Source organism: Engystomops pustulosus, chromosome 1 (genome assembly GCF_040894005.1).
Source record: "Engystomops pustulosus chromosome 1, aEngPut4.maternal, whole genome shotgun sequence".
Classification (NCBI taxonomy): Eukaryota; Metazoa; Chordata; class Amphibia; order Anura; family Leptodactylidae; genus Engystomops; species Engystomops pustulosus.
In genome coordinates this window covers 288,194,211-288,210,409 of record NC_092411.1, presented here as the reverse complement: position 1 = coordinate 288,210,409, position 16,199 = coordinate 288,194,211, and the positions used below count along the sequence as shown (strand labels likewise).

Genomic DNA, 16,199 nt, shown 5'->3' with positions numbered 1-16,199 from the left:
CCAGAATGCCTTGGATGCGGGGAAAGGGGCAATGGTGCTAAGGAATTCCTTGAATACTGGGGGCGGGGGGCATGTTACTCCGGAGTGCCTTGGATACTAAGGGGGGGGGTTGATGATGGTGCTCTGGAGTGCCCTGGATACTGGGGGGCAGGTGCTCTGGAGTGCTCTGGATACTGGGGTGATGGTGCTCCGGAGTGCTCTGGATACTGGGGTGATGGTGCTCCGGAGTGCTCTGCATAGTGGGGTGATGGTGCTCCGGAGTGCTCTGGATACTGGGGTGATGGTGCTCCGGAGTGCTCTGGATACTGGGGTGATGGTGCTCCGGAGTGCTCTGGGTACTGGGGTGATGGTGCTCTGGAGTGCTCTGGATACTGGGGGGCAGGTGCTCTGGAGTGCTCTAGATACTGGGGTGATGGTGCTCCGGTGTGCTCTGGATACTGGGGTGATGGTGCTCCGGAGTGCTCTGGATACTGGGGTGATGGTGCTCCGGAGTGCTCTGCATAGTGGGGTGATGGTGCTCCGGAGTGCTCTGGCTACTGGGGTGATGGTGCTCCGGAGTGCTCTGCATAGTGGGGTGATGGTGCTCCGGAGTGCTCTGGATACTGGGGTGATGGTGCTCCGGAGTGCTCTGGATACTGGGGTGATGGTGCTCCGGAGTGCTCTGGGTACTGGGGTGATGGTGCTCCGGAGTGCTCTGGATACTGGGGGGCAGGTGCTCTGGAGTGCTCTAGATACTGGGGTGATGGTGCTCCGGAGTGCTCTGGATACTGGGGTGATGGTGCTCCGGAGTGCTCTGCATAGTGGGGTGATGGTGCTCCGGAGTGCTCTGGCTACTGGGGTGATGGTGCTCTGGCTACTGGGGTGATGGTGCTCCGGAGTGCTCTGGATACTGGGGTGATGGTGCTCCGGAGTGCTCTGGATACTGTGGTGATGGTGCTCCGGAGTGCTCTGGATACTGTGGTGATGGTGCTCCGGAGTGCTCTGGATACTGGGGTGATGGTGCTCCGGAGTGCTCTGGATACTGGGGTGATGGTGCTCCGGAGTGCTCTGGATACTGGGGTGATGGTGCTCCGGAGTGCTCTGGATACTGGGGTGATGGTGCTCCGGAGTGCTCTGGATACTGGGGTGATGGTGCTCCGGAGTGCTCTGGATACTGGGGTGATGGTGCTCCGGAGTGCTCTGGATACTGGGGTGATGGTGCTCCGGAGTGCTCTGGATACTGGGGTGATGGTGCTCCGGAGTGCTCTGGATACTGGGGTGATGGTGCTCCGGAGTGCTCTGGATACTGGGGTGATGGTGCTCCGGAGTGCTCTGGATACTGTGGTGATGGTGCTCCGGAGTGCTCTGGATACTGGGGTGATGGTGCTCCGGAGTGCTCTAGACAGCGCCCGGCACCCTTTGCTTTCTCAGGAACCAATTGAAGTGACGTATCACGGGACAGGCGCCATGCACTGTTCTGCCACGTCAGACACATTGTATGGCTGACATCTGGTAATCCCCTCGATGTGGGCAGAGTGCGCGCCCCATACCCCTGGCCACCGCCGCCTGAGGCTCTGGTTCCCATCCAGCGATTATGATGAGAATCTCTCCGGCCGTCGGGTCTCATGGAGCTCCCGGCACTGTACGCCGCATAGCGCCACGTCCCTCATTCATCCCGACTCATATTACAGCGGAGACCATGTAATCATCTTAGTAGAGATTCCCAGTGGCGCTGTTAATGGGGGCCATAACAGATAATGGAAATATGTGGAGGGATCGGGGGAGCCCCATTGTGGCGGACCGTTATTTATTATTGATAAAAACTTGGGGAAGGGGGGGGGGGGGAGGTGACAGCCATGAAATTGGAAAATTCCTGCTGCAATATACAAAGCTTCCCCATCTGAAAGAAGCCGCTTTCTTATTTTTATTGTGAGCGTCTCCCCCGCCCCGGACAATGGCGCCCCCCACCCTAACTTTTTTTTTTTATTTCGTTGACTTGTTTGTCCATTGACCATAGAAATAGCGCGGGGCTCGGAGTGGCCCATGGGAATAGATTTCAGGTTGAGTTAGTACAGTTTCCTCGCTGTCAAGACGCTGGAATTAATGGTGTTTTGATGACACAAATTTTGAAGAGCAGACAAAGAGCGTGAAGGCCGAGAGACATGGCTCCATAGAAGCCCGATCCTCCTCTCCCCCAGCCTCCCTTGTCCTCGCTGTCATCCGTCTGCCAATCTTCCTGTCCATGCTTATTTAAAGACGCTTTTCATGGTTTATTCTTTCCCACAGGGTTTGCCAGATCGGGACCAGTGCCTGGGTTCCAAGGGGACACACTGCAGTTGGCCTTCATCGACTTAAGACAAGTAAGCCTTTGTTGTTTTGTGTTTTATTTCTCTTTTAAGATGTGTGACTGAGGGCCCATGAGGTCTTAAGGAGCGAGAGAAGGAATGGGGAGGGGGGGGGGGGCTCCAAGGAAGAGACAGAGGAGGGGGGGGGGAATGAGACTCTGTAAAGATTAAACGCCAGGGACCTGTGTCCTCTTCGCCTTTTTGAGGCTGTCAGGTCGGTTCCTCGGCCGGTCCGCTGATGGATGCAATGGATATTGCTGCCTGACCTCTGCCTTGTGCAACAAGTATATGACTTTAAGCGGGGCACTGGATAACTTAGCAAGCTTGTAAGGCTAGACAAGAGAGCAAGGGCGAACCCGGCCAGATTTACACCCCTGAGAGAGTGGCACAGGCAGAGCCCAGACTGTCCAGCTACATAGACTGATCCTCTACTGCTCCAGTATTGACTGGCGGACAGTCCATCACTATAGTCTATGCCTCATAAATGGGGTGAAGTGACCCCCTTTACTGTAGACGTCATCTCTTGGGACCTTCCTTGTCTGTCCGGACATGTCTTCCGTCTCTACCTCCTGCACTTTATACATCATATAATTCTAGTGTTATGTATCCGGCATCAGAATAGGTCTACAAACTATTCTAGAAGCTGGAGATATATTTTAGATTATATTCTACTAGTAAGGATAATCTGCAGTAACAGTAGAGGCTGACTCGCTTTCTTGTAATAACTGGCCCCTCTGGATACTTGTTGATGCTGTGAATGTTTGAAACCTTCGATATTGGGGCAGTATAAGGAGGAGGAGCAAAAATCAACCCTTCTATATGGCTTTAACCATCATAGGGCATATATACAGGTCATATAGAGGCACCTCCATACTACTGTAGCCTCCTGGGGGCATATAGAGGCACCTCCATACTACTGTAGCCTCCTGGGGGCATATAGAGGCACCTCCATACTACTGTAGTCTCCTGGGGGCATATAGAGACACCTCCATACTACTGTAGCCTCCCCGGGGCATATAGAGGCACCTCCATACTACTGTAGTCTCCCCGGGGCATATAGAGCCACCTCCATACTACTGTAGTCTCCCCGGGGCATATAGAGGCACCTCCATACTACTGTAGCCTCTCCGGGTCATATAGAGGCACCTCCATACTACTGTAGCCTCTCCGGGTCATATAGAGGCACCTCCATTCTACTGTAGCCTCTCCGGGTCATATAGAGGCACCTCCATACTACTGTAGCCTCCCCAGGGCACATAGAGGCACCTCCATACTACTGTAGCCTCTCCGGGTCATATAGAGGCACCTCCATACTACTGTAGCCTCTCCGGGGTATATAGAGGCACCTCCATTCTACTGTAGCCTCTCCGGGTCATATAGAGGCACCTCCATTCTACTGTAGCCTCTCCGGGTCATATAGAGGCACCTCCATTCTACTGTAGCCTCTCCGGGTCATATAGAGGCACCTCCATACTACTGTAGCCTCTCCGGGTCATATAGAGGCACCTCCATACTACTGTAGCCTCTCCGGGGTATATAGAGGCACCTCCATTCTACTGTAGCCTCTCCGGGTCATATAGAGGCACCTCCATTCTACTGTAGCCTCTCCGGGTCATATAGAGGCACCTCCATTCTACTGTAGCCTCTCCGGGTCATATAGAGGCACCTCCATACTACTGTAGTCTCTCCGGGTCATATAGAGGCACCTCCATACTACTGTAGCCTCTCCAGGTCATATAGAGGCACCTCCATTCTACTGTAGCCTCTCCGGGTCATATAGAGGCACCTCCATACTACTGTAGCCTCTCCGGGTCATATAGAGGCACCTCCATAGTACTGTAGCCTCTCCGGGTCATATAGAGGCACCTCCATACTACTGTAGCCTCTCCGGGTCATATAGAGGCACCTCCATACTACTGTAGCCTCCTGGGGGCATATAGAGGCACCTCCATACTACTGTAGCCTCCTGGGGGCATATAGAGGCACCTCCATACTACTGTAGCCTCCTGGGGGCATATAGAGGCACCTCCATACTACTGTAGCCTCTCCGGGTCATATAGAGGCACCTCCATACTACTGTAGCCTCTCGGGGTCATATAGAGGCACCTCCATACTACTGTAGCCTCTCCGGGTCATATAGAGGCACCTCCATACTACTGTAGCCTCTCCGGGTCATATAGAGGCACCTCCATACTACTGTAGCCTCCCCAGGGCATATAGAGGCACCTCCATACTACTGTAGCCTCCCCAGGGCATATAGAGGCACCTGCATACTACTGTAGCCTCCCCAGGGCATATAGAGGCACCTCCATACTACTGTAGCCTCTTCGGGTCATATAGAGGCACCTCCATAATACCGTAGCATCCCCGGTCATATAGAGGCACCTCCATACTACTGTAGCCTCTCCGGGTCATATAGAGGCACCTCCATACTACTGTAGTCTCCCGGGGGCATATAGAGGCACCTCCATACTACTGTAGTCTCCCGGGGGCATATAGAGGCACCTCCATAATACCGTAGCATCCCCGGTACATCCATACTACTGTAGCACTGCTGGAGCCCGGACACAGGTCATTGTGTAGATGATGACATAACTTCTAGCAATAATATTCCTAGTGGAGGCTACTGACACAAACCGTGTGATATGTAATACTTCATCTCACCTGTGGAGGTGCTGCCGGATGCTGGGCATGGTCAGAAAAATGTATTTTTTCATGTAAAAATTTTAAATGCTGTAAACTTTATCCCAATGAAAGTACATCTTGTAATCCCTGCACACATTAAGAGCAGGGCCGCCCTACATCTGGCCAGATGCCTGCCCTTCTATTCAGGACTCCAGCCCGGAAAATATTAACTTCTAGATCAAACCCACATACCTCAGTGAGTTGTGAAGATGAAAGGCGGGCACCGATGTGGCAGAATCCACAGCTCGCCCCTGTGAAGTTCCTCTTTTTTTGTATTGATATGCCAGGGGCAGAGGAGGAGGAGGAGAAGGTGTTGAATTGTGCACTGTCATCGCTTTTGCCGAGAAGATGGATGGGCTCGGATGGAAAGTGTGAATGAAGTTGGGAGTCATTGACGGATGTTCCTGTCCTATTAAGCCCATCTTTCTATGTGTCTCACAGTAAACAACAACAAGAAGCCGAGCTGGCACTTTGTCTGTGCTGCCACGATGATGCAGTACCTCTTGTATTCATGGCTCGTCCCGATGCTCCAGGGGTATAACGTGCAATGACATTATCCTCTCTCTATCGATGATCCTGTCTGGAGGAGCTTTCATCTGGTAATGGATGAGTCTGAGAAGAGTGATGGCGGCGCCATCCGTCATCCTGTGACATGGCCGGGCCGCGCTTCATTAACACGCCGTTGGGAACCTCTCTTTCGCCATATGTAACCTAGGTTTTTTTTGTTCTGTACCTTCTTTATTTTATATATACTCTTTTCAGCCGAGCGCCTCAAATCCTCCATTTTTGGGTAAAAAAGAATGGCGCTTTTTATCGGCTCTAGCGGTCACCTGGCAACATTGTTTTTCCCTAAGTTCCTCAGATTTAGCCGGCCCTCCAGTGATATTTATGCCCAGGGTTTCCTGTGGCGGCACAAAGACAACAAGACAATTTGTCATTTCTGGAGACGTTATTACTGCTGGGAAGCGATGGACCTTTTTAGGCGTCAATAGAAGATGTTCAAACCCAATGTGGCTGCCCGTGCCAAATCGTCGCCCACTTCAGTTTTCCAAGAGCGTGAGCCATTTTGGGACTCTGTGGAAAGTGTTTGCGCTTCTCAAATATTGGTGCTAGGTTGCTTGCTTTTAGTTTCCGTGGTCATGTAGTTTTTGTTTTTTTGTGGTTTTTAATTTTTTTATTTCAATTATTGGTAAGCAAAATTGGCCACCATTGCAATTCACTCTCTAGTTGTCAGTAATGGATCTTCTGCCTTATCTGGTGTTCGATATAGAATATTCGTTACACAAGTTATCACCTCAAACAAAATACCTGTAGAGAACTCATCGCTCCAATGATCACCTTGATCGATTGGTGGATCTCGGGTTGGATTTCAAGGGCACCCCAAACCTTTGTAGATAACAGGGGACCTCGGGGTCTTCTATAGAGTTGGAGGGCAATTGTCAGAAAGCTCAGTGCACCATCGTCTTGATTCAGTGTCACTAGAAGTTAGGACAAAGAGCTGTTATTGAGGGGGAACCACTTTGGCCAAAAATAGGTTTATGGGGTGCAGGAATGACATCTCCACAATAGCCTAATCATATCACCAACATGGGTCCAAACACCATGTAATTTAACTTAAACGGAGTCGCACCTTTTTAAGACACATCTTGCTTCTATCGTATCGTATTGAATAGTTAGCTCCGGTCTCCTTGATCATAGGTGAAACTGTTGAGACGCTGCTTAGAAAAACCTACTGAAAATGATCATCTGTATTCCCACATTAACCTGTCAAGCCATCCCCTGACTCAATAGGGAAGGAGACCCCATATAACCTAGTTTGATTCCCTCCAAATATGTGTTAGATGTAAAAACCACGGATATGTTTATCCATGCCAAGTTCTCGGAGCATAGGACATAAACTCCTCTCCTGCAGTTTGAATGTGATTTCAGAATTTATATTTAAACAGGTTTTTTTTGGTTGTGAATGGTTATTACCTCCTGATTTTTCCAAATGACCACCACTAAATGGAAGGCCATTGGTCAACTGTTGACTAACAGTTCTTCCTCCCGGCCCAACAATGGCTCTGGACAAAGATGTTCATAGGAAATAATCTTCTTTTCCCCCATGCATATTGGATGATGAGCTGGTCCGACCTGAATCGGTTGATTTATCAGGTCCCTCTTATATGTAAGGTGTAGAAGACTTTATCAAACTTTGACCCCTTGGTGGACCCAAAGTCCTTGAACTCCAGAAGATGGGGCAGCTACATGCAAAATTTATTTGGTGTTGTTTCTTAAAATTCTCTGTAATATCATTGAATTACCTGAAAGGTGATTGCTGGACCTCAAGGTGGTGCTGTTTATCTGTGTACCACACGTCCAGTGATGTGAAAGCTACCACTTTCCACAGGACTGTCCTCCTGTCCTGATATCCTTAAATTCTACAAATTAATTTCCGACAAATGTACGAGACGTTACAGTATGTAAAAATCAAAAGGTATAGTGATGAGCTTCTGCTGCTTCTAGAACGTTAAGGTAACTGGTCGATGCAAGTCTGTCGAGAAGTTTTGGTCCGGGGTGGTGACTGTAATGTATAACCTTTGACCCAAAAGTATTAACCCTCCTTGCCTTTGAACAAGTGGAGTTATCATAAACACTTGGCTCCTAGCCACAGGAATCCCAATGTCAGGGATAGATCAGCTGAATTGTGTTCTGGAGAACACATCGCCCTGGAGGGAAGAGCTGCCAGCCTACACATCGCCCTGGAGGGAAGAGCTGCCAGCCTACACATCGCCCTGGAGGGAAGAGCTGCCAGCCTACACATTGCCCTGGAGGGAAGAGCTGCCAGCCTTGATGTCAATGGTGCCTTCAAAGCTCAAAAATCTTTAAAAGTGACATGATCAAAAAAAACATTTAGTCGCTTCTTATGGCAAATGACTCTGTCCGCTTAAAACGACTTGTACAGATAGCTGTCAGGAGATTGTGTTGGTAGAGGTCATAAATTCCAACCACTAGTTCAGTCATTGGAACAACCTATTGGATCCCCTCTTTACAGGAATTTGGAGCAAACAAGGAGATTGAAGGAAAGTAATTTTAGTGCTCACTATTTTCGAAATTTGTAGAGGACCAATATATTTATAGATATATGTTCTGCTGTAGAACTAGAAGATTACGAAATTTGCCACATTACCCACCAGAAACAGGGCATTGTCCCGTCATCACCATGCATTGAAGGGGCAGTAGGTAGTCAATGACTCCTTCAAGAGGCTGCTATGAGGTTGTGTGTTTGTGCCCATATTTTCTACCTCCCCTTTTCCAACTTTCTCTTGTTGAGATTTTTAGCCACGTACATTTGAAAGAGAAGTCAGTCTCGGAGTCGCCCCCCCCAGAGATTGGCTGGTGAACAATAGGGCCGATTTGTGTACATCGGAGCATGTGTTGGCTGAAGTGTTGTGTCATTTACTTGACTCTCATCGCCTTGCCCGTCTCAGGCCTTCACGTGGCACTTGGGCACATTACACAAGGTCACCAGGTTTATCTTTATCCTCGTTCACCCGCTTATTGTAGCAGTGACGTGGCCGTGTGATGGGATTGTCACCTGGGGGTTCGTCAGGGACCGGTAGATATGAAGAAATCTGAGTCCGGTGTGCCGGGGAGGAGGCCGCACAGGCTAAGTGCTCTGTTACATAAACTTTCTCCAGAACTGGAAGGCTCTCGTCTTGGGCTGCGCATACTATCGCTCTCATTTCTTAATGGGTTAACGAGCTGCCTCGTCACAGCGACACCTCGGGGACCTGACAGACAGATCTGCACCCTGGACGTTAATGCAGGGGCTCCCAGCGTTCAGCAGCAGGAGCGGCGCTCTATACCTCCTCTCCCTGTGATTTATGTCACTAGTGTGACCTGACGAGAGGAAGGAGCAAGATTAAACAATGCGTCCCCGCCACTTGCCGCTTGTTCCAGTTTATTATAGACCGTAACCAGAAATGCCGGCCACGTTTATGTTATGGGGGGGGGTCCTGGTAATAAAGGAGCGCTCTGTCCGCCAGGAAGTCCTTGAGTTTTATGAAATATATCAGGAATGTAAGCTAAGAAATAAATAGTCGCTTCTCATCTACAAATGGCGGCATGCAATCTAATAATACTCTGAGTGTATGAAGTCTACCTTCCTAAAATACTCTGTACTGCTGTGGATTCTGTATCTTTAGTATCGGATCACTCCTGTGCTGCTGGCAACTCTGCTCCTTCTGATTTGCAGTTCTCAGGCTGAGACCCCCGAGACATTATCAGTCTCTCCTTAAATACTCTGTGATGCTGGGATCTCTGCCCTTTCCACTATGTGACCCAGTGGGCAGTGCTCTGTAATTTCCCACTAGATGAAGCCGTCTTTTCCTGAAAAGCCTAAATGTCTTGTGCCACAGGCATTATAGACCTTTTATGGCACTTTTCTGCCTTGGCAACTGAAAAGTGGTAGTGACCGGATGTAAAAGGGTGTGGTCGATTGAGGAAAAATGGGCGTGGTCAAATGTAAAAAGTTTGTGCACCAAAAACTCTGGTGCACAGTTTAGACTAAAACTAGGTCTAAAGCAGGAACAGTCTCATACTCCACCAGAATTCATTATCACAGAGATAAATCTGGCGCAGCAAAAGACTGGCGGAACCGGAGACACCTTGTGAAATTTCTTCTCATGAACTCCCTCACTTACTCTTAGACCCGGGCACCGTGACTGTGGTAATATTATTATGGTCTCTTTCCTTCTAAAATAAACTTTTAAAAGTATAGTAATGAGCCTGAGGGGCTCTGGGGGTGTGTCCAGAGGCCCCCAGTGATATCTGTCCACTTGTTACAATGAACAGAGCGCGTCTCCCCTTCCCCTGCAATTCCTGCTAACATAACACAGGCACAGGCTGTACATGTAGTTAGCCTGTTACACTGCAGCACTGAGGGGCTCTGGAAATACCCCATAGAGTCCTTTAGGCTCATCAGCATAATTTTCAAAGTTGATTTTCGAATGAAAGAGGCCAAGAATAACAAATATTAAAATATTACCACAGTCCCGGTGCCTGGATCTATGGGTAAGTGCCCAAGGTTTATCATGATGGATTTTGACTTTAAAGGAAATCTACCACCAGGGTGAACGATTGTAAACCGAGCACACTTACATGATGCACTGTGTCCCCTCTGACATTATCCTCTCTTCTTTTAGCTTCTTATAACATTATGTTTACAAAAAAAAGGCCTTTTAAAATATGCAAATGAACCTGAGGGGCTCCATGTTCAATTATTACACGTGGAACCCAGAGCCCCTTAGGCTCATTTGTATGATTTTTAAAACCTTTTTTTTTTTTGTAAAAGCTAAAAGAAGATTGCATGCTGCCGAGGGCACACACCAGCATGTAAGTGTGCTTGGTTTATAATCCTTCATCCTGGTGGTAGATTTCCTTGAAATACTATGTGAAGCTGTGAACCCTGAAATGATATGAAATTCTGTACAAAGTATAAGAAGTAGATGGTGGTGAAGCTGCGGTGGTACATGATCTTGGAGTAACCCGTTTCTGAAGGTCGGTCTGACCTCCTGACCTTGTCCCCGAGGATCGGGATGGCTCGATCACAAGTGCCGTACCTCTAATGGCTTACTGATGAAAAATTCACAAGACCGCGGCGGGGCACAAGTCCTGGCATTGTATTACCACTCACCTGTCATGGGGGGATGTCATCACTCCCCGGGAGACCCTGACTACCAGGAGGCCTGCTAGTTTCTACTGAGTAAGAGAGTTACTGTATTATTACCGTGTATATGGTTACCCCGTACATCAAATTAACTGTGCCCGGGTTCGCCATGTACATCACTTTTGCTGTGCACGCAGTTACCCCACACATCACATTAACTGTGCTCGGGGGACCCCGTACATTGCATTAGCTCTGGCTGGGGGGGGACCCCGTACATTGCATTAGCTCTGGCTGGGGGGGGACCCCGTACATTGCATTAGCTGCATCCGGGGGGGACCTCGTACATTGCATTAGCTGCATCCGGGGGGACCCCGTACATTGCATTAGCTGCATCCGGGGGGGACCTCGTACATTGCATTAGCTGCATCCGGGGGGACCCCGTACATTGCATTAGCTGCGGCCGGGGGGACCCCGTACATGGCATTAGCTCTGGCTGAGGGGGGAACTCGTACATTGCATTAGCTGCGGCCGGGGGGACCTTGTACATTGCATTAGCTCTGGCTGGGGGGGGACCTCGTACATTGCATTAGCTCTGGCTGGGGGGGGACCTCGTACATTGCATTAGCTCTGGCTGGGGGGACCTCGTACATTGCATTAGCTCCGGCTGGGGGGGGGACCCCGTACATTGCATTAGCTCCGGCTGGGGGGGGGACCTCGTACATTGCATTAGCTCTGGCTGGGGGGGGACCTCGTACATTGCATTAGCTCTGGCTGGGGGGACCCCGTACATGGCATTAGCTCTGGCTGAGGGGGGAACTCGTACATTGCATTAGCTCCGGCTGGGGGGACCTCGTACATTGCATTAGCTGCGGCCGGGGGGACCTCGTACATTGCATTAGCTCTGGTTGGGGGGACCCCGTACATTACATTAGCTGCGGCCGGGGGGGGGACCTCGTACATTACATTAGCTCCGGCTGGGGGGACCTCGTACATTGCATTAGCTGCGGCCGGGGGGACCTCGTACATTGCATTAGCTCTGGTTGGGGGGACCCCGTACATTGCATTAGCTCCGGCCGGGGGGACCTCGTACATTGCATTAGCTGCGGCCGGGGGGACCTCGTACATTGCATTAGCTCCGGCCGGGGGGACCTCGTACATTGCATTAGCTGCGGCCGGGGGGACCCCGTACATTGCATTAGCTGCGGCCGGGGGGACCTCGTACATTGCATTAGCTCTGGCTGGGGGGGACCCCGTACATTGCATTAGCTCCGGCCGGGGGGGGGACCTCGTACATTACATTAGCTCCGGCTGGGGGGACCCCGTACATTGCATTAGCTCTGGCTGGGGGGACCCCGTACATTGCATTAGCTGCGGCCAGGGGGGGGACCTCGTACATTACATTAGCTGCGGCCGGGGGGGGGACCTCGTACATTACATTAGCTCCGGCTGGGGGGACCCCGTACATTGCATTAGCTCTGGCTGGGGGGACCCCGTACATTGCATTAGCTCTGGCTGGGGGGACCCCGTACATTGCATTAGCTCTGGCTGGGGGGACCCCGTACATTGCATTAGCTCTGGCTGGGGGGACCCCGTACATTACATTAGCTCCGGCTGGGGGGACCCCGTACATTGCATTAGCTGCGGCCGGGGGGACCTCGTACATTGCAATAGCTCTGGCTGGGGGGACCCCGTACATTGCATTAGCTCTGGCTGGGGGGACCCCGTACATTGCATTAGCTCTGGCTGGGGGGACCCCGTACATTCAATTAGCTCTGGCTGGGGGGGGACCCCGTACATTGCATTAGCTCTGGCTGGGGGGACCCCGTACATTACATTAGCTCCGGCTGGGGGGACCCCGTACATTGCATTAGCTCTGGCTGGGGGGACCCCGTACATTGCATTAGCTCTAGCTGGGGGGACCCCGTACATTGCATTAGCTCTGGCTGGGGGGGGACCTCGTACATTGCATTAGCTTTATCCGGGGGGACCTCGTACATTGCAATAGCTCTGGCTGGGGGGGGAACTCGTACATTGCATTAGCTCTGGCTGGGGGGGGACCTCGTACATTGCATTAGCTTTATCCGGGGGGACCTCGTACATTGCAATAGCTCTGGCTGGGGGGGGACCCCGTACATTGCATTAGCTGCGGCCGGGGGGACCTCGTACATTGCAATAGCTCTGGCTGGGGGGACCTCGTACATTGCATTAGCTCTGGCTGGGGGGGGGACCTCGTACATTACATTAGCTCTGGCTGGGGGGGGACCTCGTACATTGCATTAGCTCTGGCTGGGGGGGGACCTCGTACATTGCATTAGCTCTGGCTGGGGGGGGGGGGACCTCGTACATTGCAATAGCTCTGGCTGGGGGGGGACCTCGTACATTGCATTAGCTCTGGCTGGGGGGGGGGACCTCGTACATTGCAATAGCTCTGGCTGGGGGGGGACCTCGTACATTGCATTAGCTCTGGCTGGGGGGGGGACCTCGTACATTGCATTAGCTCTGGCTGGGGGGGACCTCGTACATTGCATTAGCTCTGGCTGGGGGGGGGACCTCGTACATTGCAATAGCTCTGGCTGGGGGGGGACCTCGTACATTGCATTAGCTCTGGCTGGGGGGGGACCTCGTACATTGCATTAGCTCTGGCTGGGGGGGGACCTCGTACATTGCATTAGCTCTGGCTGGGGGGGGGACCTCGTACATTGCAATAGCTCTGGCTGGGGGGGGACCTCGTACATTGCATTAGCTCTGGCTGGGGGGACCCCGTACATTGCATTAGCTCTGGCTGGGGGGGGACCTCGTACATTGCATTAGCTCTGGCTGGGGGGGGACCTCGTACATTGCATTAGCTCTGGCTGGGGGGGGACCTCGTACATTGCATTAGCTCTGGCTGGGGGGGGACCTCGTACATTGCATTAGCTCTGGCTGGGGGGGGACCTCGTACATTGCATTAGCTCTGGCTGGGGGGGGGACCTCATACATTGCATTAGCTGTATCCGGGGGGGACCTCGTACATTGCATTAGCTCTGGCTGGGGGGGGACCTCGTACATTGCATTAGCTCTGGCTGGGGGGGGGACCTCATACATTGCATTAGCTGTATCCGGGGGGGGACCCCGTACATTGCATTAGCTCTGGCTGGGGGGGACCTCGTACATTGCATTAGCTCTGGCTGGGGGGGGACCTCGTACATTGCATTAGCTCTGGCTGGGGGGACCCCGTACATTGCATTAGCTCTGGCTGGGGGGGACCTCATACATTGCATTAGCTGTATCCGGGGGGGACCTCGTACATTGCATTAGCTGTATCCGGGGGGGACCTCGTACATTGCATTAGCTGTATCCGGGGGGGACCTCGTACATTGCATTAGCTGTATCCGGGGGGGACCTCGTACATTGCATTAGCTCTGGCTGGGGGGGGACCTCGTACATTGCATTAGCTCTGGCTGGGGGGGGGACCTCATACATTGCATTAGCTGTATCCGGGGGGGGACCCCGTACATTGCATTAGCTCTGGCTGGGGGGGACCTCGTACATTGCATTAGCTGTATCCGGGGGGGACCTCGTACATTGCATTAGCTGTATCCGGGGGGGACCTCGTACATTGCATTAGCTGTATCCGGGGGGGACCTCGTACATTGCATTAGCTCCGGCTGGGGGGGGACTCTGGCATTGCATCCGGGGAGAACCCCATTTATCAGATGTGTCACCCGTTACTATTATGTACGAGCTGTGACTGGGACATGTCAGCTCCTGACAGCTGCAGATAAGTCGCCCCGTATGTGTTTACTTGAAGGAAGTGGGTGTGCACAGGGCGATAAGACCTGGAGGGTCACATAGCAGAGCTGTACGTGTAACACCCCTGCAGAGGGACCCCTTATAATAAGCAGGACATAGGGGATCCATTGGTGCTCTGTGATTGCTCTGTGGAGAACCAAGTACAATGTTACAAGTTCCCCTCTTATGGCTGAGCCCTGGCTGAGCTGTCCGCAGGTGCCCATAGCTATAACATTGTGTCTCTGCTGCTGGCTGTGCCGTGGCTGAGCTGTCTGCAGGTGCCCATAGCTATAACATTGTGTCTCTCTGTAACCCTTTCCTGGCTGCAGGTGCCTATAGCTATAACATTGTGTCTCTCTGTAACCCTTTCCTGGCTGCAGGTGCCTATAGCTATAACATTGTGTCTCTCTGCTGCTGGCTGTAACCCTTTCCTGGCTGCAGGTGCCCATAGCTATAACATTGTGTCTCTGCTGCTGGCTGTAACCCTTTCCTGGCTGCAGGTGCCCATAGCTATAACATTGTGTCTCTGCTGCTGGCTGTAACCCTTTCCTGGCTGCAGGTGCCCATAGCTATAACATTGTGTCTCTCTGCTGCTGGCTGTAACCCTTTCCTGGCTGCAGGTGCCTATAGCTATAACATTGTGTCTCTCTGCTGCTGGCTGTAACCCTTTCCTGGCTGCAGGTGCCCATAGCTATAACATTGTGTCTCTGCTGCTGGCTGTAACCCTTTCCTGGCTGCAGGTGCCCATAGCTATAACATTGTGTCTCTCTGCTGCTGGCTGTAACCCTTTCCTGGCTGCAGGTGCCCATAGCTATAACATTGTGTCTCTGCTGCTGGCTGTAACCCTTTCCTGGCTGCAGGTGCCCATAGCTATAACATTGTGTCTCTCTGCTGCTGGCTGTAACCCTTTCCTGGCTGCAGGTGCCCATAGCTATAACATTGTGTCTCTCTGCTGCTGGCTGTAACCCTTTCCTGGCTGCAGGTGCCCATAGCTATAACATTGTGTCTCTGCTGCTGGCTGTAACCCTTTCCTGGCTGCAGGTGCCCATAGCTATAACATTGTGTCTCTCTGCTGCTGGCTGTAACCCTTTCCTGGCTGCAGGTGCCCATAGCTATAACATTGTGTCTCTGCTGCTGGCTGTAACCCTTTCCTGGCTGCAGGTGCCCATAGCTATAACATTGTGTCTCTGCTGCTGGCTGTAACCCTTTCCTGGCTGCAGGTGCCCATAGCTATAACATTGTGTCTCTCTGCTGCTGGCTGTAACCCTTTCCTGGCTGCAGGTGCCCATAGCTATAACATTGTGTCTCTCTGCTGCTGGCTGTAACCCTTTCCTGGCTGCAGGTGCCCATAGCTATAACATTGTGTCTCTCTGCTGCTGGCTGTAACCCTTTCCTGGCTGCAGGTGCCCATAGCTATAACATTGTGTCTCTGCTGCTGGCTGTAACCCTTTCCTGGCTGCAGGTGCATAGTCATTCTTGTAGCCCCTTGTGGCATTGCTATTTCTACCTTGTAGGCCACGGTGAGCAGCAGCAGCCCAGTCGGTCAGGTTATTAGTTTCTCCTGGGCTGATGATATCCCAGATCTCCTCCATGTGTTTTCCTGGGGTTGAAACTATTTTGCATCCATCAGGAAATGGCGAGAAGACTCGGGGCGGCCGGAGCCATTATTAAGTTTCCCCAGTAGGAAGGAGTCCAATTAGTGCACTGTACATATCACCCTGAACTCTGCCTGGCCTCCTTGCACCCTGCGTGAACTGGATTTTATGTGT

At 51.7% G+C, this 16,199-nt stretch overlaps 1 protein-coding gene across 2 annotated transcripts in view; it reads left to right on the top strand.

Annotated features, from left to right (window-relative positions):
* Positions 1-16,199, top strand: part of EXOC6B (exocyst complex component 6B) — a 171,068-nt gene that overhangs the window by 123,142 nt on the left and 31,727 nt on the right. For both annotated transcript variants that reach the window (XM_072126393.1, XM_072126392.1), the window contains one exon: positions 2,266-2,339. In XM_072126393.1, coding sequence (XP_071982494.1) covers positions 2,266-2,339 — 74 coding nt within the window. The remainder of the gene's footprint in view (positions 1-2,265; positions 2,340-16,199) is intronic.